We start from the raw sequence: 25219 nt of genomic DNA, 5'->3' as shown, positions 1-25219 counted from the left end.
CAACTATTATAAAATAAGACAAGGAATGTCAAAAAAAGAAGAAGTTATATTTGAGGTTAAAATACCTTCCAAAACGTGAAGATACAAATTATTAATTTCTGAAATAAAATGGGCTCTGAAGTAACTGAAGACTTCAAAATAAAGGAAGAGGAAGAAAAAATCAAACCGTCGGTAAATGGAGGAGTTAAATTTCCCACTGAATCAAAATATTCCAATATAAAGAATAAACAAATCAGGATCCAACAATATCAAAAAGATAAAAGAGAAAGAAAAAAAGTAAGTACCTACAGCCTAAAAACTTAACAACATGCCAATTATGTCTTTTATTCACGGATGTTATTATATACCCACATAAACGCCCCTTCTAAACTAAATTAATAAGGATAGAAAATTTTAATATCTGTCTGGTTTTTTGAATGAGCCATTATATCTACAATAGCTAGGTTCTAAATATAAAGTAAAAAAGGTGCCTTATCTGGCCGCACGTCATCAACTCAGCCCTCTAAAATGTCCAAGAATATACACTTGTTAATGTTTTTCTCAATTTCATTCCACACCTGTTTAATCTAATCAAACAAGTAACTTGATTTCCACCCCATCAAAAAATTAATTTCAAAAGGGTAATTACTGTGAGTCAGTTTGCTAAAGTACTTAAAAGAAAGCAGTTATCTCTTTGAAACTAGTGCGCTCACTCTATGATATTGAACCAGATGACCAGACCAGTTTTTCTTTACTACTTACATATCCCTAGTATGAGAGACTTAGCTAGATTTATGTCCATTGCAATACACTAACCATAATACGGAAATACAAACATTTATGCAGATATTTTTAATTTCAATATTCTATTTAACCAACTGCTGTGTTATTAAAACAATTTGGTTGGCATGTTTACTTAAATATTTCAATCTATAGGTGGAAGGATATCTGCTTGATATATTCCAAGAAATTGTGATAATCAACATTTAATTAGTATTTTGAATTTTATTTCAAAACCATTCAAACTATAGCTTAAACCTAACATTCTTAAAGTAAAATCATTTAATATATGCATATAAAACAAACAATACAGAGCTACTACCATGCCAACACTAATTTATAGTGAAAAGTTATCACTAATAGATGTATCAGATTCATTGAACCACTGCAGTAACAAAATCTATAATAATACTATATTTTTATTCAGACAGTATATTTCTATATTAAGAACATAAGTAGTTTCTCGAATATGTTATTCTGTAAATCATATAATAGAATTCTGTCAGCTATTTGTTTCTCTTGAAATATCCATAGTTTTTCTATTGAATATATTCATTTTTCAGGCCAAAAAAGATGCCAAGAAGGCTAGAGAAAAGGAAGGTTTGCCAAAAAAAAATCCTCATACAATTGAAAGTCTTAGAGAAAAAGATGAAACAATAATTACAGACTTAACTACAGATGAAAATGAACTTATTAGGGATGATTTGGATCAAGATGAGTTTAATGAATTTTATAAGCAGTCTTATGAACCAAAAGTATTAATTACATATGCTGATAATCCTATGACAGTAAGTAGATAAGACAGATTTTACTGAGGTGGCTTATGTCATATTCTTCTTTGATCTTTTTAAATCTCTTGTAGTCATATAGATCTAGATTACATTCCCCTGCCTTTTACTTCTTTGGAAATCTATTAGCCTAGAGACTGAATTTTTAATGTGGCAGCCTGGTACAGAGAAACACATGTTATATAAACTCTTCTAGTTCTATAGTGTGCTCCTTCTATTCTTCCTATAATTAACAAAATGTACATTAGAGCTCTTCTGTCAATCCAATGAATAATTGATGGTCATGGAATTAACAATGCACTAGTAACAGATATATTTTTCTGTCTATATACAAACTGTTTTGTTTATCTTTTACCTGATAAATCCATTTGCCATAATCTAGAGTTGTACTTCATATATTTGTTAAAGGTCTCTTGATATTGTGACACAATCTAAAAATTAAAATGATGAGTCCCACAAGTTATCCTTACTAAAATATAGAAAAATTAGAGGAACATCCTGAAAAGATTGTTTGCTGGATACACTACATGGAATCTGCTCATTATGATTTTTTCTTTTTTTTGTTTTGTTTTCTTTCCATTTTAACTATAATATATTTTTTATTCCAATACTAATTGGAACATTAATTCCAATTTCTACTTATTCACTATTTGATATATGAATTGATTTAGATATTAATCTATTAAAAATTATTACCCTTATAAAATCTAATATTTTCCCTATGGAAACATCATTGAAATATTTTATTTCCCCAACTTTAGTCTCAACAATTATTTTATTTGCTGTAATTATAACTTTGATTTCTTCAGGTTATATCCCCAATAACTCTGATATTTGATTTGAAATCGTTGATGTTCAGTACTATTAACTAAAACCCTCTTATTTCTGGTTCCATGAAGTAATAGAAGTCCTAAATATGATTATTAATCATTTCTAATTAAAACCAATATTTGCAGAAAACAAGAATTTTTGGAAGAGAACTTACCAGAATTATACCGAATTCAGTGTCATTATACAGGAACAGATCTGGTGTTAAAAAAATTGTTAAAAGTGCAATAAAAAAAGATTTTACAGACATTTTAATCATTAATGAACACAACAAAGAACCTGATGGTTTGCTAGTTATCCATTTACCTGATGGTCCTACTGCGCACTTCAAAGTTAGTAATGTTAGAATAACAACTGAACTAAGAAAGAATCATAGAGATATCACAGCACATCGACCTGAAGTTGTTTTGAATAACTTTGCTACAAGATTGGGTTTGACCATTGGTAGAATGTTGGGAGCATTATTTCATTACGATCCAGAATTCGAAGGCCAAAGAGCTGTTACTTTCCATAATCAAAGAGATTTTATATTTTTCCGACATTACAGGTAAGAATTTTCTTCCTATGTAAAAAGGAATTAAAAGATAATTTTAAACCTTTGAGTATTGAATTATTTGAAGACTTTTATGCACATATAACGAATTTAATGTTGTTATATGGGTGAATATTTGATTTGTTTGTGCCCTTGGAGGAAATGTAATCTGTTTCTTTTCATTTCACTATTTTTAAAGGTGTGTTGACGGGGGCGAAAAGATTAAATTCCATTTTTCTGAGTTTTATAAGCACCAGAGGAAAATGTGTTACAAGGGGAGTGACAAATTGAAGCAGGGAACAGGTTAATGTTTATTCTTAAATTTACAATTTACAGCATGAAAATATTATTCTCCTCCAGCACCCCCTCGAAAATTTTAAATAAGAAAGGGGGTCGTGTGGCACCTTGTTGGAAAGGGATTTTAGTCCTCTGTTCAGCAATATAAAGTTTTTTTTTAAATTTAGTGTAATCTTAACAGAAAATTAATTTTTAAGATGTAAAATTTTGATAATGACTCTTTTACAAAACTTTACTTAGAATGAAGATAAGAATGTCCCATAATATTTAGAATGTATTTTACAATTAAATTGAATGTTCAAAATGATCACCTTTCACTCCTTGACAATAACCAAAGAGATTTTGGAATTGTCGTACATTTTGTATGACTTCAAGGGTTATTTTGTTAATTTTTTCCATTATCCTTTGGATGATTAACATCAGGAAAAAGTCTTTGTAATATAGGCACTAAAAAGTTATTAAAAAAATCCAGAGAAACCTCACCATTAACCGCGCCCTCAAAAAATAAGGGACAATAATTTCATTGTTAATGATACTCGTCCAAACATGCACTTTTTTAGGATATTGAGTCTGAGCCAGGATTTTCCTGTTCCAATATCTACAGTTCTGTTTGTTAACCGTTCCGTTTAAATAAAACGTCGCTTAATAAGAATTAACTATTTTGTTAATGAAGTGCAAATATGCGTTCATTCTGTCAACTCCTGAATCAACTGTAAGGGTGGTATTTTTCTTTATGCGAAATAGATGATTTACTAACATCATTGTCGGCAGCAAGCTCTCGAGGTGTCTTATGCGGATTTTTCCCAATCTCTAGAAGTACATCTAACTTTTTTTCATCAATAAATTGAACATTTCTACCTGGTTTCTAAAAAAGTTTTTACATATCCGGTTTCACGAATTTTTTTTTCAATTTTGCTAATTGTAGACTGCGAAATGTGTTGACCAGGGTATTTTATTATCAAAAATTTCACAAACCTCGTTTTGAGTTCTTGATTTATTATCACAATCAATTATAAATAAATGTCTATTCTTTGAGTCTAGAACAAATGAGCCATATATAAATTTATTAAATTATTATTTCTAAAATTAGATGATATATTGCTGGGGTATGCCTCAAAGAATCTTACCCTATATTAAAACGTATTCAGAAAAGTATATTTTATTATTTAAAGCTTTATTCTCACTACACCATTTTAGTATGTATAGAGTCTTTAGCATAAACCAACTATCAAGCCTTATTTTAGAAATTTCATAATAGTTGAATTACCATCAATTTCTTAATGGTAAAATTTTTATGGACGTCATAAACTGAAAATATTGATTGCCTATAAGAAAGCTACAAAATTTTAACCTTAAATCTTCTCTGTTACTTTTAAATTTAATTTTTCAATTTTAAAACTATAAAAGTTTTTTACTTCAATCATTTACTTATTTTTATTCTTGCTATTTAAAATCATTATTTTCAGGTATGGTTTTGATGCTAATGGGCAAAAATGCAGATTGAAAGAGCTGGGACCGAGATTTACTTTAAAACTAAAATCTTTGCAGAAAGGTACATTTGATAGTAAATATGGACAATATGAATGGATAATTGACGGAAGGAGACATTCTATGGAAACAAGTAGAAGAAAATTCCATTTGTAAAAATTGTTTCAATGGTTGTCACTATTTTGTCATATTAATTGATCGATAAAATTTATTGTATTATTTCTTTTACTAAAAAAATCTGTTCATCTTATTATTTTTATTTAATTTTAAACTAACTTCTCTGATTTTGGTTGTTTCTAAAATATCTTCATTGACATTATATTAACCATTTGCACTCCGTTGTCGGCGTATTTGCGACATTAAGGCAGCCCTAGCTTTTTTGCCGCCTCTTCAAACAATTTTTTTAGTCAGAGTAAAAGTTAAGGAAGAGTAAGTATTTACAATAATTATTTTACAGAATTTTACTAGAACCTATGAAAAAAAAATATAATATTTTTACTTTACTTGCCTTTATTTGATAATAATAAAAATGATTTTAGATTATAAAAAATACAAAATTTCTTTGTTAAGATAGATACCACAACACAAAATTAACAATACAAAACAGAACATATGAAAAAATATCTTTCCAATACTCCTAAACAAGTAAATTCTACATTACCGCATAATCAAATAACAAAAATTATATGATTAAAAGGGAACAAAATTAACATGTCTAAAGAAACTCACCAAAATCATAAAAATAATTTTTTTCTCACTTTAAGTTCTGTAACCTTTTATTATCTCTTTTGTGTTAATTAGGTCAGTAATTTCATGCTCAATAGCCAAAATGGCTAAATCTTTAAAAATATTTTGTATGGAAGTAGATCGTAAGAAGTTCTTTATTAATTTTAATTTAGAGAAACTTCTATCTCCACTTGCTACATTTACTAGTAGAGTAAACAAATTCTTAAGGCGGCACTAATGTTTGGAGCAAAATTTAAAGTTGTTATTAATTTCATTATTTCTTTTATGCTTGATTTTTTCCCAAAAGCGCAAAAACTGCAGAAATTTCCTCCACTAATTCTATTCCATTAATGTCAACAGAATCGCCATCAGTTAAAATTATTTGCAAATCCTTGCAGTGTTTCAATAGTTTCTTTAGACATGTTTTTTAAGTCGTATAATACAAAAATTGATAATAATTACTATGTTGCTTGCTTAAGTTATTCAAATCTAGTATCCAGTGCATTCAGTACTTGATCAATTGTAAAATAAAAAAAGTCTAACTTATATTTTTTTTGGGATCTTTGATCAGTTTATCTCGCACTTCATATAAAAAGTTGGTTTTCTTTCTTCTTACTCGGTGTCGTGGTATTGTTGATTTAAAATTAGAATCAACGTCAATTTTATCAGCTAGTTCTTTTGCATCAACAATAGTTTCATTAAAGGAATCTTACGATTAGATCCCTAAAGAATTTTTTGCAATTTTGTAAAATTTCAAGTGCAGATATTAAATCGTAATCTTTTGATTGCAATAGCTTGCTTATTAAATTAATACAGTTAAGTATTTTATACTAAATAACAACTAAATATAAAAACTTAAATTGTTTTATGTTTGTCAAGCGTACAACGCGCTAGCACTATCGCTCTGTTCTAACGCCAAATGCTTTCGATGGTCGACTGTATCCTTGTGCGCCCTCAACACCCGCAGACAGAACTGGTAAGGTTAACCTTGAGCCCGTTGAATTTGTGCAAACTAGTAATAAACAAGGCAATCATTATTTTCTTCAGAAGAAACGATAACAAATACTTTTCAGAAAATATTTCCCCCATATATATGAAAATATGTCCTACAAGATTTCCTGAAGGCTTTTAATAATATATCACTCAGTGTACTGACTGTTTCTTCGAGCTTCTCAATCGAGGGCTGTACGGGTCTCGAGTCCCATTTGGGTCTCGTCTCCCCGAGTTTCTTCTCCACGATTTCTACGAATCCCATCCAGTTGATTTTCCGAGGATTCCTGAGGGTTTCCCTGCCACTGGTTCGCGTTGATTTCGAACGATATTCTCCCATGGTCCAAAAACGCGTATTCGGGAGTTACCCTCCAATTCTCATCGCTAAACCCTACGAGTTAGCGGCCAAAGTTTATATCCTTGCTTTCCCACTGGGGGTGTCCATTGGCATCACATCCTGTCACCATGTGCTTTCTCTGAGCTCTCTCTTTGGACCATGTCTCTGATAGCTCCTGTTGGTGGTTCTTTCTCTTCATAGGGCATGCACGCTGAGGCTAGAAGCAGTAGGTTTTTGCCCTTTTTCTCGCATGCCACTACGGTCAGGTCATTGTTGCTATACTGTGAAAGTAGAATGAAACATAGTGATTTCTTTGCTACTATACACACTCTTTCCTATCTTCAGTTTGTGAACGAAATATTTCGTATTCCTTTGTCCCCAATCCTCGAATTTTGTGTCTATAGAGCCATGGTTCTTGGATCAGGGCTACATCCTTCTTTCTCAGATACTGCATCAAATTCCCCGAGGCCGCCTCGCAATGGTGCAGAGGGATGCCTCATCGACTGACATGACGATGTCCTTGCCTTTTCCATTTTTACTTTGGGTGGAGGATAAAATCTTCCACTCCTTTGTATTCACTCCCTTATTCATTCTTTGTACGACCGCCAGTGTTTTCCGATACTCCAGATTTAGCGGCGGAACCCACACCGAGACGACAATCTTCCTCAATGGCAGCAACGATTTCAGGATAACCTCCAGCTTGGAGCCCGGCCACAGGTCCTCGCAGCCACCGACTACTCCTTTTAGAAAATCAAGAGACTTGTTGGAGCACCCGACCACCTTGACGTCCCTCAGCCACCCCGCGCCCTTCGAAGGATATTTCTTTGTCGTCTGTCATCTCCTTCAAGATCAGCAATTGCCATCAGGACCCTCCTCTCAACCTCGAGCCACCTGTCGGATGACAGCCTACCATCCAGATCTGATCAATCTATGATGGCAACCTGAAACTCCTGTGACGACTCAAAGATAGTCGAGGGCTTAGGCTTTTTTATCTTCGTCTCATCTTCCTCTAGGGATCGAATCCTTTTAGACCCTTTCGTTTTTCTAAGCCCTTGGGATCGACTGCATTAGCCCCATGTAGGGTACCCCTTGACGATAACTCGTCTTCGGCTACCACACCAACCTCTTAAGGATTTCCCTTTATTTTTGCTGTTATGTAATTCCTTAAAATTTATCAATTACACTTGGGTTTATGATTCTAACTCTCTGGACTAAATGTAACAAGAAGGACCGTAGTCTTGTCTTTGTCGTGAATGCTTAAAGGAATGCACCTATAAGAGAGCATAAGAATTTCAGAAGGGCTTGGGTGGAGCATGACAAAAAAAGGTTGAGGGGCACTGGTTTCAGGAATCTCACTTACTTGTCAACATACAACACTGTAGGAATGGCAGTTTTTTTAAGCCGACGTTTGCTATAATTGTCAACATGTACAAAATCTTCAGGAACAAAATGCTTACTGTAGAGTTGCGCAGTCCCACTTTAAAATTGATGCTTTCAGAGTGCAGGTTGAACAATTTTAATCACTCATCTACATTATACTTTGGAAAACTGTAGTAAAAAGAATAAATTACAATTTTTTAGGGGTACATAAACAATTCTTCTGTGGCATGAAAAGTAAATTTATGATAAACTTACATATGATAAGACACGTCCCTCTCATTTTCAATGTTAGCATTACCGGGACCACATATAATACAATAATGATATTAAGCGACCATACTTTATAGCAGCACGTTTTTAAATCACAAATAATAATTTTTGTATGTAATGAAATTAAACACACACACAGTATAAGTATAAGCTGTATAGTATAAGTATATTCCTATGCTGTGATTATTAATTTTAGGTTAGGTTAGGCTCGCTGTCAGTGATTCAGATTCAATCGTGTATGATTACGCTAGACCGTTTTGACGTAAATCCTTTTTTTATCCTTTTAAATCATTTTAGATATTTTGCTGATCCAAAGTTACAGTATAATTATAAGGATATGGCTCAATAAACCCCATGGAACCTTTATATTTTTCTCTTTGCCATAATTTGCATCTAAAGATGTAGCTGAATATGTATCGCTTGTAGAAATAAATTCTTGACATCACTCGCAGTTACCTCTTCATTACAAAGTATGCTGTAATAAGAAGAAGAAAAAAATATCAACAGCAAATTTAATTATCCGGTGTTTTGCTTTGAATAAATTATGTATAATTGATTTATTTTTGAATCAGTTCAAGTTTTTTAACTATAAGAACGAAAAAATATGAATTTAGAACTATTAGGTATGTATTCATTCAATATTTCAATAAGGTTTATTCATTTTTATTGATTTTTTCAGAATCATTTGGACAAAACTATCCAGAAGTAAGTACATTTTATACTTAGTACACAATTCCACTTTAGTTTTTAGTAGATTTAGTTTGAAGTATTATTATTAATTAATTCAATTATTTTTAGGAATTTGATGGTACTTTAGATTCCCTCTCAATTGCTGTTACATGTCAGTTTAATAAACGAGGTACTCTTCTGGCTGTTGGATGCAATGATGGACGTATAGTAATATGGGACTTTCTTACTCGAGGAATAGCAAAAATAATCTCCGCACATGTTCATCCTGTTTGCAGTATAAGCTGGTCAAGAGATGGATACAAAATTGCTTCTGCTTCCACTGATAATACAGTTTGCATATGGGATATATTATCTGGAGATTGTGAACAAAAATACAGGTTTCCTTGTCCTATTTTAAAAGTTCAGTTTCAACCAAGAAGTTTAGAAAAGCTATTAGTATGTCCTATGAAACATCCAGCAATTCTAGTTGATATCAATGGGGAACATAAAGTTTTGCCAATTGATGAAGATGTAAGTACAGAACTTATTTGTAATAAATATCTTTTTGTACAGTTATTTATGGTTATAAGGTGTGTTTACCTAATGGAGTTCTAATCATATGAAAAACTTTTTTATTATTAATTTTGAATATATATTGAACATTAAACATCCAATTAGAAATATTTTTAAAGAATTGGTTCATGAATCATCAATCTACATTCACTGCTGGGTTCTTATTAAAAATAGTATATTTACTGTCTTATTTAAATGCTGGTTAACCTTAAGAGTTGAAAGATGAGCTTCCAAGTATAATTTAGATACCTACTTATTTGTATATAAAAGATTTCTACTGCTCCAACTGTTTTTTAGAACAAATTTCATTTAAACAAAGCTTACTGACTCAAGACATTTCTCCAGTCCCACTGAGATAAGGTGAACCTTACTAAACAGAGTATTTCCACTACTACTACATTAACACTCACAATTACACTGTTTCAATAGCCTTAAGGGTGTGCCCTAGGTTGCAATGCAAGAAAGTCTTACCAAAACTGTTGAGAGATGGTTGCAGCTAGTTTGGGTGATCAGTTACTTGGGCAACAATAGCAACGATAAAACAGATTCACTTGCCTGACTTGGCAAATCCACTAATGAAACCAGAACCCATTCTTGGTATAGCCAAAAGTATTGCTATTGCATCTTTCGATGGTCTGCTTGCAAGGCGGATATGACATGAGACAAGCAAAGGCACACATAGATGGACATATTGCCTCTCTTAACAATCAATTACTCACACCATGGGCATAACAGACTATCCGGTTGGTTGAACTAGTTTCATAGAACATATTATGCCAACTATGTTTGAATTTCTGAAACTGTTGGTCATATTCATACTAAACACACACTGACACAAGAACATTATGCTAATAGGAAATAACAACTCACAATTTAGTCATTGTTGTTTCTTCATATTCAATTATGTTTAAGATTCAGAAGCACTTGTATAGTGAGAAGTCAGAAGAAGTGGAATGAACTTTATTGGAGACTTTGTGGCTAATTATTTGCCAAAAACATTTTTTTTGTTGCTTTTCACAATTAATCAGTAACAAATTTTCTGGTATAATGTGATTTGATACTGTATACGTAAAATTCTTGTTGTTGATATTGTTTCTGAGGAATTGGTTGAAATGTCAAAATTAATTTTTATAATCAATCTGTAACGCATTTTTTGACCTAGAACGAGTTGATTCATTGTTTTTATTAAATATTTATTTTGTTACTATAAAGTTAGCTTCAATGTTATTTATTAGGAATCAGATGTGGAAAAATAGCAAAAAATTCTCTTGTAAAAGTTTTTTAATTTTACTCACTTTCCACTGCTAGCTTTTTAAGACTATGTACTGCCCATATGGAAACAGTATTCACAAACTATATTAATTTAAATACTAAAATGATTTTTTTGTTTAGGGAGATCTGAACATAGTTGGTTCATTTGACAGAAGAGGAGAATATGTTTACACTGGAAATGCCAAGGGTAAAATTTTGGTATTAAATTCCAATACATTAGAAGTGAAAGCTAGTTTTAGAATAATGCTAGGATCGTCTAGTGCTCCTGCTGTAAGAAGTATTGAATTTGCCAGAAGGGGAGAGTAAGTATATTCATTTATTTTTTCATATAGTTACACCTACACAAATTTATGACTATTACAATGTATATATCTCCCAGAGTATATCTACACCTTTCAATAATATAATAATAACAATCTTCTCTAGCAAGTAATTAAACCCATATCAAATCTTATGTGAACAGACCTCTTATTTTTATATTTCATATAAAATCCAGTAACATTTTTAAATGTGCATCATATCACCTTGCGGCTAGTTTGTAATCTATCCGAGCTTACAAGTTTTTAAATTCTCGCGCCTTTGTAACCATTAGCTGCCACACTGAGATCATTCGTAACTGGACCTTATACTTTTCAAATCCCCCCCTCCCTGAATGTTTGGAAACCATCTAGTGATAGACAGTTGCTTTTCCGCCTAATATACTTACTGATAGGTCAAGTGCGTCAGTCTATCTCGAGTGAATTAGAGTGGGGGTCATCAACATTGTGCTTCAATCATCAATAGAGGTGAGTACACTATATTTTGATAGTGTGAAAGTTTTTTTCTTCATGAACTAATAGTATTTTGTGTCAAGTAAGATAGCCTACAATCTTTGGAGTCGAACAATTCAGCAAGAGCTGCTCGACGAGACGTGAGAAATTTCTCCCGAGGACCAAGAGGCTCAAGAAAGCGAATAAAATGAAAGCGATGAAGTTTCTGGGCATAGCCCTGATTATTCAAAGGCTCCGGCTGATATAGAAGACGAAGATGATCAAGAGCTCCTGAGCGTCGGTCGGGCTAGTACTATAGGTATATAATATGCATAGTAGAAAAGAAAAGATTATAGAATAGGGCGGTGCAGGTAGCAGGGGGATACGAGCGTCTGAAAGAAAGAGCGAGCAGCGAGCGAGAGGGAATAAAGAGGGGGGCGTAGAAGGCGAAGGGGAATACAGACGGGACAGAAAGAGAAAAGAAAAATAAACGAAATTGAAGTAGGATGAGAAAAAGCTAGAGTTAATGAGAGGGCAAAATGGAGAGCAGTTTGAAAATTCCAACTGGTGGTGTTGAAGCACTAGACATTATTGAACAGTTTTGGGAAATACTTTTCAACAAAGTGATGATAAATATCATTGTTCAATCCACAAATATCGAAGAAATTTGCCTGCCAATAAAACTGAAAGTTACCATCATGTGACTGATGCTGTTGAGATCATAGTGTTTATTGGCGTTTTATATTGCCAAGGACTTCATCAGATGTCGATGAAAACAAACTGGTTAAAAAAAACGGTATTATGCTCTACAGAGTTTTCTTGAGGTAATGATACACCTTGCAGCAAATGACCCGTTGAGGAACAATTATTGAGTTTTCGAGGCAGATGTTTATTCCAAATGTATACGAAAGATAAACCCGATAAATATGGATTGAAAATCGTTACGCTAAACGATACAGAAACGTCATACTTGGTAAATATTTATTATTATTTCATCTACGTTTTGTGACATACATTTAGCAGTTTTTTTATATTAATATAATTTATTTCAGATATATGGAGTATATTGAAGGAATATTTTTTCTTTGTTGTTTTTACTCCCATTCACTCACATGTGACAATTGGTTTATGTCGGTACCACTACTACAGCACACGCTGCCTATACCTTACAACATGACAATTATGGGAAGAATAAGAGAGAGATCCCAGTTGCCTCCAAGTCACCACCAAACTAAAAGTTTTGCCTTACAAATGATCTGTCACTGGTCAATTACACGCCAAAAAAACAAATCGTGCTTCTACTTTCTCCATACACGCACATGACAGAGATAACTGATAAGAAGCCTAATATAATTCGTCACTACAACATAACAAAAGGAGGCACTGATACTTTTGAACAACTATGTCGTTGTCGATCTTTTACGGCATGTTTGACCAGGCTATGGTAAATTCTCGGATTCTGTTGGCGTGTAATTTTAAAGCCGTCAACTGCAACGAGAAGTGTTCTTCGATAGCGTGCCTTGAACATATTTCACTGCACCTGGTCAAGCCGTATCTGCTCAAACGCTACGAGTCGGTCACTTTGCGCCGTGACTTGAACATTGGTGTTGCTGGAATTCTGGGCCTAGATGTTCATAAAGAAAGCCTATGAACGGGTAAAATCATTGAAAAGAGTGAGATGTGTCAACTGCTCACGCAAAAGTGACAAAAAAACCCAACGAAGGTTGCGCAGGTTGTGAACATCCCTATGACGAAGACCATTTTATGTTCTGCATATCCTGGAATGTAATATTTATAATTTTTATCGAATAAGTTTGAATAGAATATGTTTTTAAATTAACTTGACTATTTTTCTTCATTCCTTGATTTATTTTTTATTAATTTTCAGTACTAAATGAAGTTTGTAATAAAAAAATGTGATGTTTGCTAAATGACTAAAATTGCATGGCACATATATTGTCGTAAAAAAGAGGAGTTGATGTACAAATGTAATTTTTTTACGATAAAAAACAGCTTAGTTTACGCAGAATAGACGATTATGTGGCTGGGGTCACAAACGTCCCAGTATGAAAGCTATGGTTGGCGCTAGAAGTATGGCAGTTAAGGGTTTATTCATACTTGATACACTATTTACTACTCTCTACTCACAATTACACTGTCTGGTCCTTTAAGACAGATCAAAGACAGTGAACTTATATTGTGCTTATGACAATATTTGAATTATCTTCTTAATTTTTTTGTTTTACAGCTGTTTTCTAGTAAACACAGCAGATAGAGTGATAAGAGTGTATGACAGTAAAGAAATTTTAACATATGGCAAAGATGGTGAACCAGAACCGATTCAAAAATTACAAGACTTAGTGAATAAGTAAGTTAGAATTTTCTTTTTTTAAAATGAACTAAAAGTATATAAGTTTTTATTTATGAATGGTGGTGCTCAAAAATTAATTTTTTTATACTAATCCAGCAAAATTCTTTCAAACAGAACAGTAATTATTTGCATATGTTTCTTAAATTCTAAAGCAGATTTCTCTTGAAAGTGATATACTTTGCACTGTGTTTACTTTACATTTAAGAGGTTTGAATCTGCAAAGTATTTTGTTTATTGGTTAAAAAAAATTCAATCTTGTCTTGTATGAAGTGTAACACGCTTCTCACTCGACCTAAATAGACAATACATGTTCGAATGTCAATACTAATGTGACACAACCATATGATTTCTGGTAATGCGATTTAGTATTGTTCGGAACGCGTTTCCGCCCTGGAGCTGGTCTTGCCTAAGTGTAGTGGAATTTTAAAATTCGGTATAGCAGGTGGTTTATTTACATTGTTTCTTTTGAATAATTTCTTGGAAGGTCTATTTATTCATTTTTGTTTTGCTTCTTTATTTTCTATAAGTTTTGATAATTATTTTGGGATATATAAGGAGTTTGTGTAAAGAAGTTTAGTTTACTTTATAATAGATAGTAGTAGTGAACAGACTGAAGTAGAAAGTAATCGAAGAATTTATTAGAAGAATAAATTATTTAACACATTGAGCCCCGGAGTGGTTCATAGGCATGCAACTGAACTCTCCACAGCCCAGAGCGATACTATGGACCGCAGGATGTATTTTATTCCAAACCTACTCCACAGCACAAGGGACCTTAATTAAATATTTTTCACAGTTTGATTAGAGTGTTATGGGTCCTTGAAATACCCTACAATTGGTCCATTTGATTTTTTGTTGTGATCTTCAACTCCATTGTAAAACAAAACCCTACTTTTCTTGTTTTTTTGTTTCCTTCAACATAATTCAAATAATATTTGATTATCATTTTTGATTTATGCTACTTTTACATTACCTTGATCTTATATAATATTTTTCAAAATATATCGTACATTTTTGTACACTTCACATAAAAGTATAAATCATTGTTCAAAGGATAAGAAAGCAAACAAAATTTTGTTTTTCCATTTTGCAGTAGGGTGTACCTTTCAAAAAATATAATGACAAGATTTATTTTGAATAAAAAGTGGAAAAATGATGTTTTTTTGTGTGCGGTTCATAGAATCTCTCTGGGCTCTGGATGAAGTTTTAGCGCTAAATTTTTACCTTATTTTTCCTTGGATCCACCCCCCAATGCAAAAAAATGTTTGGGCCTAGGGGAAAGTTTATCAATTTTGATTGGAGCCCAACGTGTCAAGTTAATCAAGTGATAGTGATAAATGAATCATATAAATTAGTTAAGTGTAGTGTAAGTTATTTAAATAAATGAAAAACGTAAGAGTCTATTAATTCACCACACGAATAAAAATCGTATATAGAAAAAAAGTGATGAAAAAATATTATACAGAATCATTGTTTGTAACATTCAATTCTCAAAGTGTTGCTAAAATTTGTAAGCCTGTTGGGCTGAAAACATTGTCAGAAATTAAATACTGTGAGTTTGACCCAAATTCTTGCTTACTATTACTAAAGGATTTCACATTTTTTGTTGATCAAGGCTTTTTACATTTTTGTTATTCAAGGTTTTTACATTTTTTGTTATTCATGGTTTTTACATTTTTTGTTATTCAAGGTTTTTACATTTTTCTTTATTCAAGATTTTTAAAATTGCTCTCAATTTTTCTTTACCTTCATACTACGAATTGCTTTTTTTAGAACCATGTGGAAGAAATGTTGTTTTTCGGGAGATGGAGAATACATTTGTGCTGGTTCAACTAGACAACACGCTCTTTATTTATGGGAAAAATCAATTGGAAATTTGGTAAAGATTCTTCATGGAACAAAAGGAGAATTACTTTTAGATGTAGCTTGGCATCCTGTGAGACCAATAATTGCCAGTATATCATCGGGTAATAAAGAATCTTAAAATTTCTCCAAAAATTCTTACATATTTTTACTTAGATGCTTGTTATATACATTCAGTTCACATAGTTTCATTCATAGTTTCAGTTACAATTTTCTTTCTTAATGAATCGCCCTCTTTTGACAGGTGTGGTTAGTGTTTGGGCACAGAATCAAGTAGAAAATTGGTCGGCATTTGCTCCAGATTTCAAAGAATTGGACGAAAATGTCGAATTTGAAGAAAGAGAAAGCGAATTTGACTTAGCAGATGAAGATAAATCAGTAGCAAGCGGTGGAGATGATAAAGAAGAGACTGACTTGGAGGTGACTTATTATATATGTGAATTCAAATATCAAATTAATGGACGTGACTTGGAAGATGTACATAAATATAAAAGTCATCATAATAATTATTCATACATATTTATACATTTTTTATTATTTCCTCTTTTGTAGTTCGAAAAAAAGTTTTTTTTTGAAAAGGTTGAAAGTATCATATCGCAACCAAAGTTTTAATATGATGTAGAAATGATCAATAATTTTAATAGATTATTATCATTTTATACCAAAAATCCGAGTAAATTCAAAAATTATGTGAAAAGTTTTACTTTTTGAGCTTCATTTTTACAATTTTCTGCTGTATTTGACGTAATGCTAATTCATTTGCCATGTTTCTTACTTCTTAGACCTTTTTTCTTAGATTTATTCACACATACAATTAGAAATTATTTAAAAGATCGAATGGCCGGCTTAATCACTTGATTTGATTCTTCTCGATTACTTCTTATGGGGTTATTTAAAATCTAAAGTATATTTTAATAGACCGGACAATATTGCTTGGCAAATGCCTTTCGAGCCATTTCAATTCTGATCTTGATTTCTTCGACTGGATCCATTTGAGCGTTTATGACTGAATCAAGATACTTGTATTTTTGCATCCATTCTATTTATTTTCCATTCAGTGTGACAATATGATTAATATTAATATTTTAGTTTTTACTTATAACCATGAATCTAGCTTTTTTCAATATTTATAGTGAGTCCTACATTTTCACATTCTCGGTTGATTCTCTCTATAGGATTTGAAGATATTATAATATTGTCTAGTCTATTAAAATACACTTTAGAAATTATCACATATTTCCATACCTGTTCTGCTAAACATCAGAAATAAATCTTCGAAGATACTAAACTATTAGTCAAATAACCAAATAAACAATTCATATGAATTTAGTAGGCTGTTGTCATTTATCTGAGACTCAAAGAAAAGACATTTCAATTATGATGCGTTGTGGTAATAAAACAAGAATTCAATAGGAGGTTTGTGAAATTTTTAATAATAAATACTCCGGTCAACACGTTTCGAAATCAACATATAGCAAGATTGCAAAACAGTTTCATGAAACTGGACATGTAAAAAATATTGAAAAATCAGATAGAAATGTTTAATTTACTGATGAAAAAAGTTAGATGTACTTCTAGAGATTGAGGAAAATTCGCATAAGACAACGCAAGAAGTTGTCGCCGACAATGGTGTATGGTAAGTAATCTATTTTGGGGGTTTTGTATCAAGAAAAATACCACCCTTACAAAGTTTTTTTTTGATGAAGCGACGTTTCATTTAAACAGAATGGTTAACAAACAAAACTGTGAATATTGAAGCAGAGAAAATCCTTACTGGATGTATCAGGCTCACACTCAATGATCAACGTTTGGGCAGTTATTATTAAAATTGAAATTATTATTTTTTTGAGAGCACAGTTAATGGTTTATCTGAATTTTTTGATTAACTTCTTAGTGGCTACATTATGAATACTTTTTCTTAATCATCCAAATGATGATAGATAGATCTATTTACTACCAACAACATTTATCTATATTTATCTATATCATTTATCTATATGTTTGTTGTTTCAGATCGATGTTTCAACTGTTGATCCTGTACCAGCTTTTTGTAGCTCTGATGAAGAAAACGAAAGTTCAGATTGCTTACAATTTTTACCAATAGCACCAGAGGTAACTTGAAAAATCGCCGTTGAAATTACAGTAAAGTTTTTGACCTGAACATGTTTATTTATATCGTTTCTCTTTGATTATTTATTGTGAAATGAAAGTAACACCTGAGCATTAGAGTATTTTGATTAGACTTGTTTTTATATATGAGTTATTAGTATGGAAAAGAAGCGAAAAATAGACAGTGAATGTGGAGCGTTCTGAGATAAATGGAACTTTCAGTATTTTGTAATTAAGTCTAATGTGCTTAATGAAACCATAGCTGTTCTCATAGAATGTAAAATTAAACGTCACTGTGGATCGAAATTTCTTCAAAATTACTCTAAATATATAGGAAATCGCACCAATCTTTGTTTAACAAAGTAAATACTGAGCGAGAGTCCGCAACTCGCGACAGCTATCGTGTGGCCCATGAATCTCAAAACGTGGAAAACCATTCACCGATGGAGAAAGGATAAAAGAATGCTTGATTGCAGTAGCTGAAGAAATATATCCAAAAAGGTCAATTTATTGAAAGGTGTTAGTTTGTCAACAAACACCGTGACTCGGAAGGTGCAAGACATTGAAGAAAATATATCATATCAACTGTCTAACAAAAATATTTATCTTGAATGATTTTCTATAGCCTTGGATGAGTCAACGGATGTGTCAGATACTGCTAATGTGTTAATTTTTATTCGTGGAGTAGATAAAATCTATGAAGAACTTCTTGATATTGTTAGTATCACGGCACGACAAGGGAGTTGAAAATGACATTAATAAAAAGAACTTTTTATGGAAAAACTTGACATCTCTCACCACCAATGGAGGCAAAAATATGTGTGATTAAAATAAAGGAGTGGTCGCACTTGTGTCAAACGTTGTAGGAAATGATGGTGGCTCAAAACCATTAGTTTTGTATTGTATAATTCATCAAAAGTCGTTGGTGCGGAAAATGTTAGGATTTGTCTGAAGTACTAAGATTAGTCATATCAGTTGTTAACTTCATCATATCACTGACAAATGACTTACCGTGTCATACGCAGGCTTTGTTCCAGGAAAGTCCTTTAACGCTTTTTTGAACTTCGAACAGAGATAACAATTTGTTTGAATGGGAAGCATCGCCCTTGTACTGATTAAGGAAATAGTGAATGGTTGTGGAAATTAGAATTCTATGTCGATTTGACAAATCATACGAACGAACTAAATTAGAGGTTGCAAGGAGAAAATCAGCTTTTCTCTGATTTATACATCAATATTAAATCATTCAGGCAGAAAATCTCATACTATCTCAATCGCAAAAACGTAACAAATGTTTTACACAGTTTAAAACATATGAAACATTCAGCTACATCACTGAGAGTGAATTTCCCATCGATTTTGCTGTTGAAACTTTGAGTGTTTTATAGATAAATTTCAATACTTGTTTTTCAGACTTTGATGTAATGGCGTTGAGCTTTTTCAAAATCCTTTTGATCGTGACACTGAAATCCTTGCTCTGGAACCCCAAATGTAAATTATTAACATAGCATTGATATGCTTAGGAACAAATATCAATTTTGAAAATAAATTTTATAAATAAAATATAAATAGTGCGAATCCGAATCCGATCCGAGTTCAAATAATCTGGACTCGACTGTATTATAATTTTCAATCTGGATTGATAAACTTTTTAAGTACTTGACCTTTTTTTTATTAGATTGAAGACCCAGAAGACAACTGGACCCCGACAGATAATACAACAATGCCTTCTAATACTGGTAACGGTCCTCCGCCAGCGAAAAAGAAGAAATATAAAACGTATGACATACATCTAGAAAATATCTCTGACGGAGGTAATAACAGTTGAATATATATTTATGGAATGCAGCCATTTTAATTTTATTATACATTTAGTATATAGAATGTTGTTAGTATATAATTTAGATATTTGAAGTTGATTGTGTAATAAATTGATGATTATGTATGTTATGAAAACTTTAATTTCCATTTTCTTTTTTATTTATTGTATGGTTTTGTGTTTGTTTTGTTAAGATGGTATGCCTTGTGATAATTTGGCAGTAACCAGAATAATATGCAGATCGTTTTATTTTAATTTGAAGCTTTTATAAAATCATATGAATATATTCAATTTGTTCAATATCAAAAGTACCCGTTTGTTTTCCACCAAATAAATTTTTTACTCTTTTCTTATAGTTATCTTTAATTTCTTGCATGACATTTATGATTTTTCGTAATGTTGGATGTGAACAAATCGGTACTATTGAAAGTTTTTGGAAAGTATTTCGAATCTCATCTTAGGATTGTACTAAATACACGTTAGAGATAATTGTTTACACCTACCAACAACACTCTCAGTGTAAACGTCCTAAATCGACACTTTTAATAGGAGTAGAAAGATCTACAGAAGGATTTAAGGAATTCAACATATACTTGATGTGGTTACCATTAAAAGAAATATGAAAGAACTATTGTATCGAGGACCGACTGAAACTAGTAGTTTCTTTATGCTTGTTTCTTTATTAACTTAGAACATCCGCCGATTTTATCCAGTATACTCTTATGTATTGAGACTTATAATTCTCTAGTGTGTAGCATTCAGCAAGTATTTAGATATATGTTTCCTCTTTGGTTCATTTCTTCCAATGTTATTCATCATCATTACCATCATCATCATCAAGCATTGAAGGCACCATGCTCAAGACAGAAAGTATTGACAGAATATTAAATAAAATGGGGACTAAGAACAAGTCTACTGAATAATTTTTCCAATACAAAGAATTAACAGTAATATATTTCTTCCTATTGTATGGTTTTGAAAATTGAATGTTTAAATATGGACTTTTTGGTATTGGAAGACTATAGTAGTTAACAGTGATGTAATTCAGTTTCTTCAAAAAATCTAAATCGATTTACTTTCAACTTATTTCAAAGTTAATTGTATGAATTTATTTTAAATTGATATAAAACATTGGATAAACTTTGGTCAAATCAATTAAAATGTCAACATTTTCTGCACCAGAGTAAATTTTGAAAATACTAGCAAAATGAAATATTCTTTTTTTAGTAAGGCATACATTTAATTACTATTCTCGGTACCTTGATAATGGCGGTATGCATCAGAATTCAGACCTTTCTTGTGTATACTAAAAAAAATATTGACAAAAAATAATACGTTAAACAACATTATAGCTTAATTTGGAATAATATTACTCAACACGATACTCACAAATACAATCCTCGGCAAAATTAGCACATAATTTGTTATTTGGCTAAAACTTAATAAAAAAAATCAGATTCCTTTTACAGACTTAATTTTGTTAAATAACGAAATGAAGTTATTTTTCTAGCATTCTTTAAAATGCATTAATTATTATACTGCTCAAAATATGTTAATTTGAGACCCCAAGTAACTGAAACTGGACCTCTGTTAACCCCACTGGCTTGAAGAGCACGATTATAATTTGCTGTAAATCAATTGGAGTGAAAAGACCTTTAGTGGTCGATCATAGTGTGTCAGTCAGTCAGTCATATCCCCTCAAAAAAGCCATACCTCATCAACCATTTATCACTAGCAGTGATCCGGTGTTTTCTTTTTCCTCAAAACGCATCAACATGATCAACGCCTTGTTGACATGACTTCTGAATAGAAGGCGCTTGCGTCGCGTCGCCCTGCCGGGGCCTCGTGCACCCCAAGAATTAAAAAATCAAAATTATGCGGTGATTATGTTGGGGAATCATCCAAGTCCGACCTAACATGTACATCAGTGTTAGCAAACCTTTTTACACATTTACATATATTATACAGTATTGAATTTGGAGCATAGATCGAATTTGTTCTACGAATTTTTTTTTCAATTGTATACCAACAATTAAATATTACGAGGACTGCGATTTATATTTTTGACCTTGGCTATACCAATTCAATGACATTTCCTGTGTGGAAATTTATAACCTCTACTACATTTTGTTACTTGCCGTGCTTGAACTGATTAAACAAGATTGCAGTGTGACACTGTTAGATTGAGCATTAAGGCTCAACTACTCAAATTGATCCATGTAAACATAAAAGTGAATGATTTAATGTTGTTCAATGGCGTTGAAAGAATATTTTCATCTTTGGCATACTCGTTTACGAGGTTGAACGAGAAATGAATATGTAAATGCAAGAATTGGACGATTCACTTTTAAGTTATTCGTTCGTGTTGCAGTGTCGAGGAAAGACGGTAGCCATAGTTTTCGAATGGAAGGAAGGGCATACCTCTCTCTGTTCTTGGAACATCTTAAAAATTCTACCTATCTATGGAATTATAAAACGGAGCGTTATAAAAATAGAGATTGTTATGGAAATTGAGGTATGAATCTGGATCTTCTTCTGCCAACACGGTTTGAAGTTCTAAGGCTTGTCTTTTCAATACGCATTCACCAACTACGGCGTTTTCTTTGCTTCTTTTTCGATAATTCTTTCATTAAATGATCACATAGTAATGCAACTTCTAAACGCACGACGACACCAACTACGGCGTTTTCTTTGCTTCTTTTTCGATAATTCTTTTATTAAATGATCACATAGTAATGCAACTTCTAAACGCACGACGACACCTTTCGAAAAATACGTATTGAACAATTTATTTTCCAGATACCGTTGTAACAACATTCATTTCATTTTTGCTCAATTCAACCAAAGTGATTCAATTTGGTTGAACCGTGTATTTTCGATCAGTAACAAGATCATATATGAAAATATGGCTTTAAAAACTTTATTTGCATTGGATTCCAAATAATTTGGCAAATATTCAAAAGAAGGTTCGATTTCTTCGACTCTGTATTGCAATGTTTAATGTGTATAACATCTGTACAGCCAAAGCAATGAACTGCGAGGGTTTTTTGAGACGAGTCAATTCTACAATCATTTTGTTGCTAGAATATATTGGATAAATTCTGAAAATATCAAATAAGAGCAGAATCATCAGCAGAAAGGTTCAATCGATGGACCACACAACATGCAGCTCTGATTTTATTTGAACATATTAAAAAACTGCCTAAATTCAAAATACATAATTTATAGTTAACTCGAAAAGTGAGTTGATTTTGATGGAGAATATTTTGAAAAATTAAAAAACTATTTGTAATGATTAAAATTTCTTTTTCCTTTGTTATGAATATGAATAGCTATCCTCGTAAGTAATATAAAAAATTCATAAACATTTTGTTGTCAACAGATGATAATAAATTGTCGAAATCCAATATTTTGAAACACTCAATATTGTATTGTACATTGTATTCTTCTCATCAATAATATTAGTAATTGATAATTTTTTAATAAATGAATACGAATTACGAAAAGCTTCAGTAAAATCGAATATCTGCATTATTCAGGTTATTTTATGAGCTCCCTCTTCTATAATGTGAGAAACATTCTTTTACAGAAATGCACCCTTTATTAAGCAATAAATCTATGGATAAACTAGGAGGAGGTAAGAAAGGAACAGGAAGACTGAAAAAATATTAAGAATCTTTTCTTAATAAATATTAAATCCTAAATAATTTGACTGGAGCTGAAAATCGACTATATAAAATAATCTTAAAGTTCATTAAAACCAGAAGTGATTCAGCTACTTCAATTTCATAAATTTAAAACAAGTTTTATGTGGTTGCACTTGAAATATCAATACGAAAAATGATTTTTGTGTTACTCAATCATACAAACCAAATACAACGTTGAAATTATCGAAATCAGAGCAATCTTAGAAGATGATATTATTATTGTAATTTTCATTCATCGACACATATTAGACAAATGTCTAGAGCAGCAGATACTACGAAACCAAGCCAAAACATTGTTCATAATATTTAGAAGGTTTTGAAACAAAACTTTCATGGGCACGATTGACATACATACAGCATTTGACTCCGTACGGCTTCACAGGATTATTTGAATTTATAGGCCAAGCGACGGGTACTTGTTTTTGCAAAGTTCTAGAGAACGTATTTTTTTTTTGGAATATGTTCAGGGGTGTTAAGTTAGGTCAGCCGCTATCTTGAAAAACACGTTTTATCGAATATCTCGCGAACCGCGCATCGCACGTCAATAATAGTGGAGATCATTTTTATAGATAATTATTTTTGGCATCCTTTTTATTTAAAACTTTTTTTTGTATAACTCATAGGTTTTTAATTATGGCGCTCCAAACTTTTTACAATATGGTGTAAGTGTAATAAGCACATATTGACATAGGGTAGATTTTGAAGATAAGGGTAAGTCAAGCTTAACTCTAAATTTTCATGCAAATCGATGCAGGCTCGTGAAAATTGGAGGTAATGCCTCATTTTTACCTTGGTAGCTAATTAAAAAATATATAAGTGAGGGAGACATGCAACACGGTAACTGAACTAGAAGAACAACCTGTACCATACCAACACAAGATATATCAACAACATTGAAAACCTCAGTGTCTGGGAATCACTTAACTAAGCTGTAAGTTCGTCATTTTGGTCTGTACAATATGGTGTAAGGCAAAAATGTATTTTGGAAGAATGACTTCGAAGGTGTTTGTTCCTATTTTCTAAATTTCTATTTACGAAATTACACATTTAATTTTGAAAACGAGTGTTAAGTAAATTAAAGTTCACATAACAATAGCAGGCTATTCTATTTCAAATGTACCTGAAATATTTGTATCAATTGTAGAAAATTATCACAATATATTGAATATTCAAGGTAAACTTGTTTTAATTTTATTCATTAAGGTAAATACATTAATTTGTTTACAAAATTTTATGCAACATATTATCTTATTTTCAGATTATTATGTTATTTTAAAAAAATAGAATAGCTATTTGTATAACAAGGGAGGAAAGTGCTATTATTCTTCCCGAAGAAGAAGTAAGTAATCATTCAGGTGAGGAAAAGGCACTTTGCTCCCATGTTATACATCTGATTTTTCAGCCTCCCTCAAATAACAAGAAGTAAGTAATCATTCAAGGGAGGAAAAGTCACTTTACTCCCATAGTATACATTCTTCCACCTCCCTCAAATAACAAGAAGTAAGTAATCATTCAAGGGAGGAAAAGTCACTTTACTCTCATGGTATACATTCTTCCACATCCCTCAAATAATAAGAAGTAAGTAATCATTCAAGAGAGGAAAAGGCACTTTACTCCTACGGTATACATTCTTCCACCTCCCTCAAATAACAAGAAGTCAGTAATCATTCAAGGAAGGAAAAGACTTTTCTC

The 25219-nt window shown here is 31.9% G+C and overlaps 2 protein-coding genes and 1 long non-coding RNA gene across 5 annotated transcripts; 2 read left to right on the top strand and 1 right to left on the bottom strand.

The window, feature by feature from the left end:
* The first annotated feature begins 28 nt into the window (after positions 1-28).
* LOC130903912 (probable ribosome production factor 1) lies at positions 29-5080 on the top strand. Its single transcript, XM_057816298.1, has 4 exons — positions 29-276; positions 1323-1547; positions 2504-2922; positions 4671-5080. The coding sequence occupies exons 1-4, from the start codon at positions 109-111 to the stop codon at positions 4846-4848; spliced, it is 990 nt and encodes a 329-aa protein (XP_057672281.1). The 5' UTR covers positions 29-108; the 3' UTR covers positions 4849-5080.
* Positions 5081-5184: 104 nt separating this feature from the next.
* Positions 5185-8625, bottom strand: LOC130903913 (uncharacterized). Its single transcript, XR_009060790.1, has 3 exons — positions 8381-8625; positions 8106-8293; positions 5185-8016 (listed from the first exon to the last, which is right to left on the bottom strand). It is a non-coding gene; the product is annotated as an uncharacterized LOC130903913 (long non-coding RNA).
* Positions 8222-24706, top strand: LOC130903911 (retinoblastoma-binding protein 5 homolog). 3 transcript variants are annotated; one of them, XM_057816297.1, is made up of 10 exons: positions 8222-8359; positions 8693-9018; positions 9075-9100; positions 9194-9595; positions 11030-11211; positions 13907-14026; positions 15803-15996; positions 16137-16312; positions 17906-18004; positions 19680-20163. In XM_057816297.1, the coding sequence occupies exons 2-10, from the start codon at positions 9000-9002 to the stop codon at positions 19827-19829; spliced, it is 1368 nt and encodes a 455-aa protein (XP_057672280.1). In that variant the 5' UTR covers positions 8222-8359; positions 8693-8999; the 3' UTR covers positions 19830-20163. The 3 variants fall into 3 exon arrangements, with proteins under 3 accessions (XP_057672280.1, XP_057672279.1, XP_057672277.1); XM_057816296.1 differs by lacking the exon at positions 8222-8359 and adding an exon at positions 8534-8631; XM_057816294.1 differs by lacking the exon at positions 8222-8359 and adding an exon at positions 23410-24706 and having other exon boundaries at positions 8607-9018; positions 19680-19815.
* The last annotated feature ends 513 nt before the right edge of the window (positions 24707-25219 follow it).

The sequence above is a fragment of the Diorhabda carinulata genome, chromosome 2, assembly GCF_026250575.1.
Source record: "Diorhabda carinulata isolate Delta chromosome 2, icDioCari1.1, whole genome shotgun sequence".
NCBI lineage: Eukaryota > Metazoa > Arthropoda > Insecta > Coleoptera > Chrysomelidae > Diorhabda > Diorhabda carinulata.
This window is presented reverse-complemented; position numbering and strand designations above follow the sequence as displayed.

Coding starts and splice junctions, on each gene's coding strand:
- LOC130903912 (XM_057816298.1), top strand. CDS start 109: ATGGGCTCTGAAGTAACTGAAGACTTCAAAATAAAGGAAGAGGAAGAA. Junction 1,548..2,503: donor ATGCTGATAATCCTATGACA/GTAAGTAGATAA, acceptor CAATATTTGCAG/AAAACAAGAATTTTTGGAAG. Junction 2,923..4,670: donor ATATTTTTCCGACATTACAG/GTAAGAATTTTC, acceptor CATTATTTTCAG/GTATGGTTTTGATGCTAATG.
- LOC130903911 (XM_057816294.1), top strand. Junction 9,101..9,193: donor TTGGACAAAACTATCCAGAA/GTAAGTACATTT, acceptor AATTATTTTTAG/GAATTTGATGGTACTTTAGA. Junction 18,005..19,679: donor TTTTACCAATAGCACCAGAG/GTAACTTGAAAA, acceptor TTTTTTTATTAG/ATTGAAGACCCAGAAGACAA.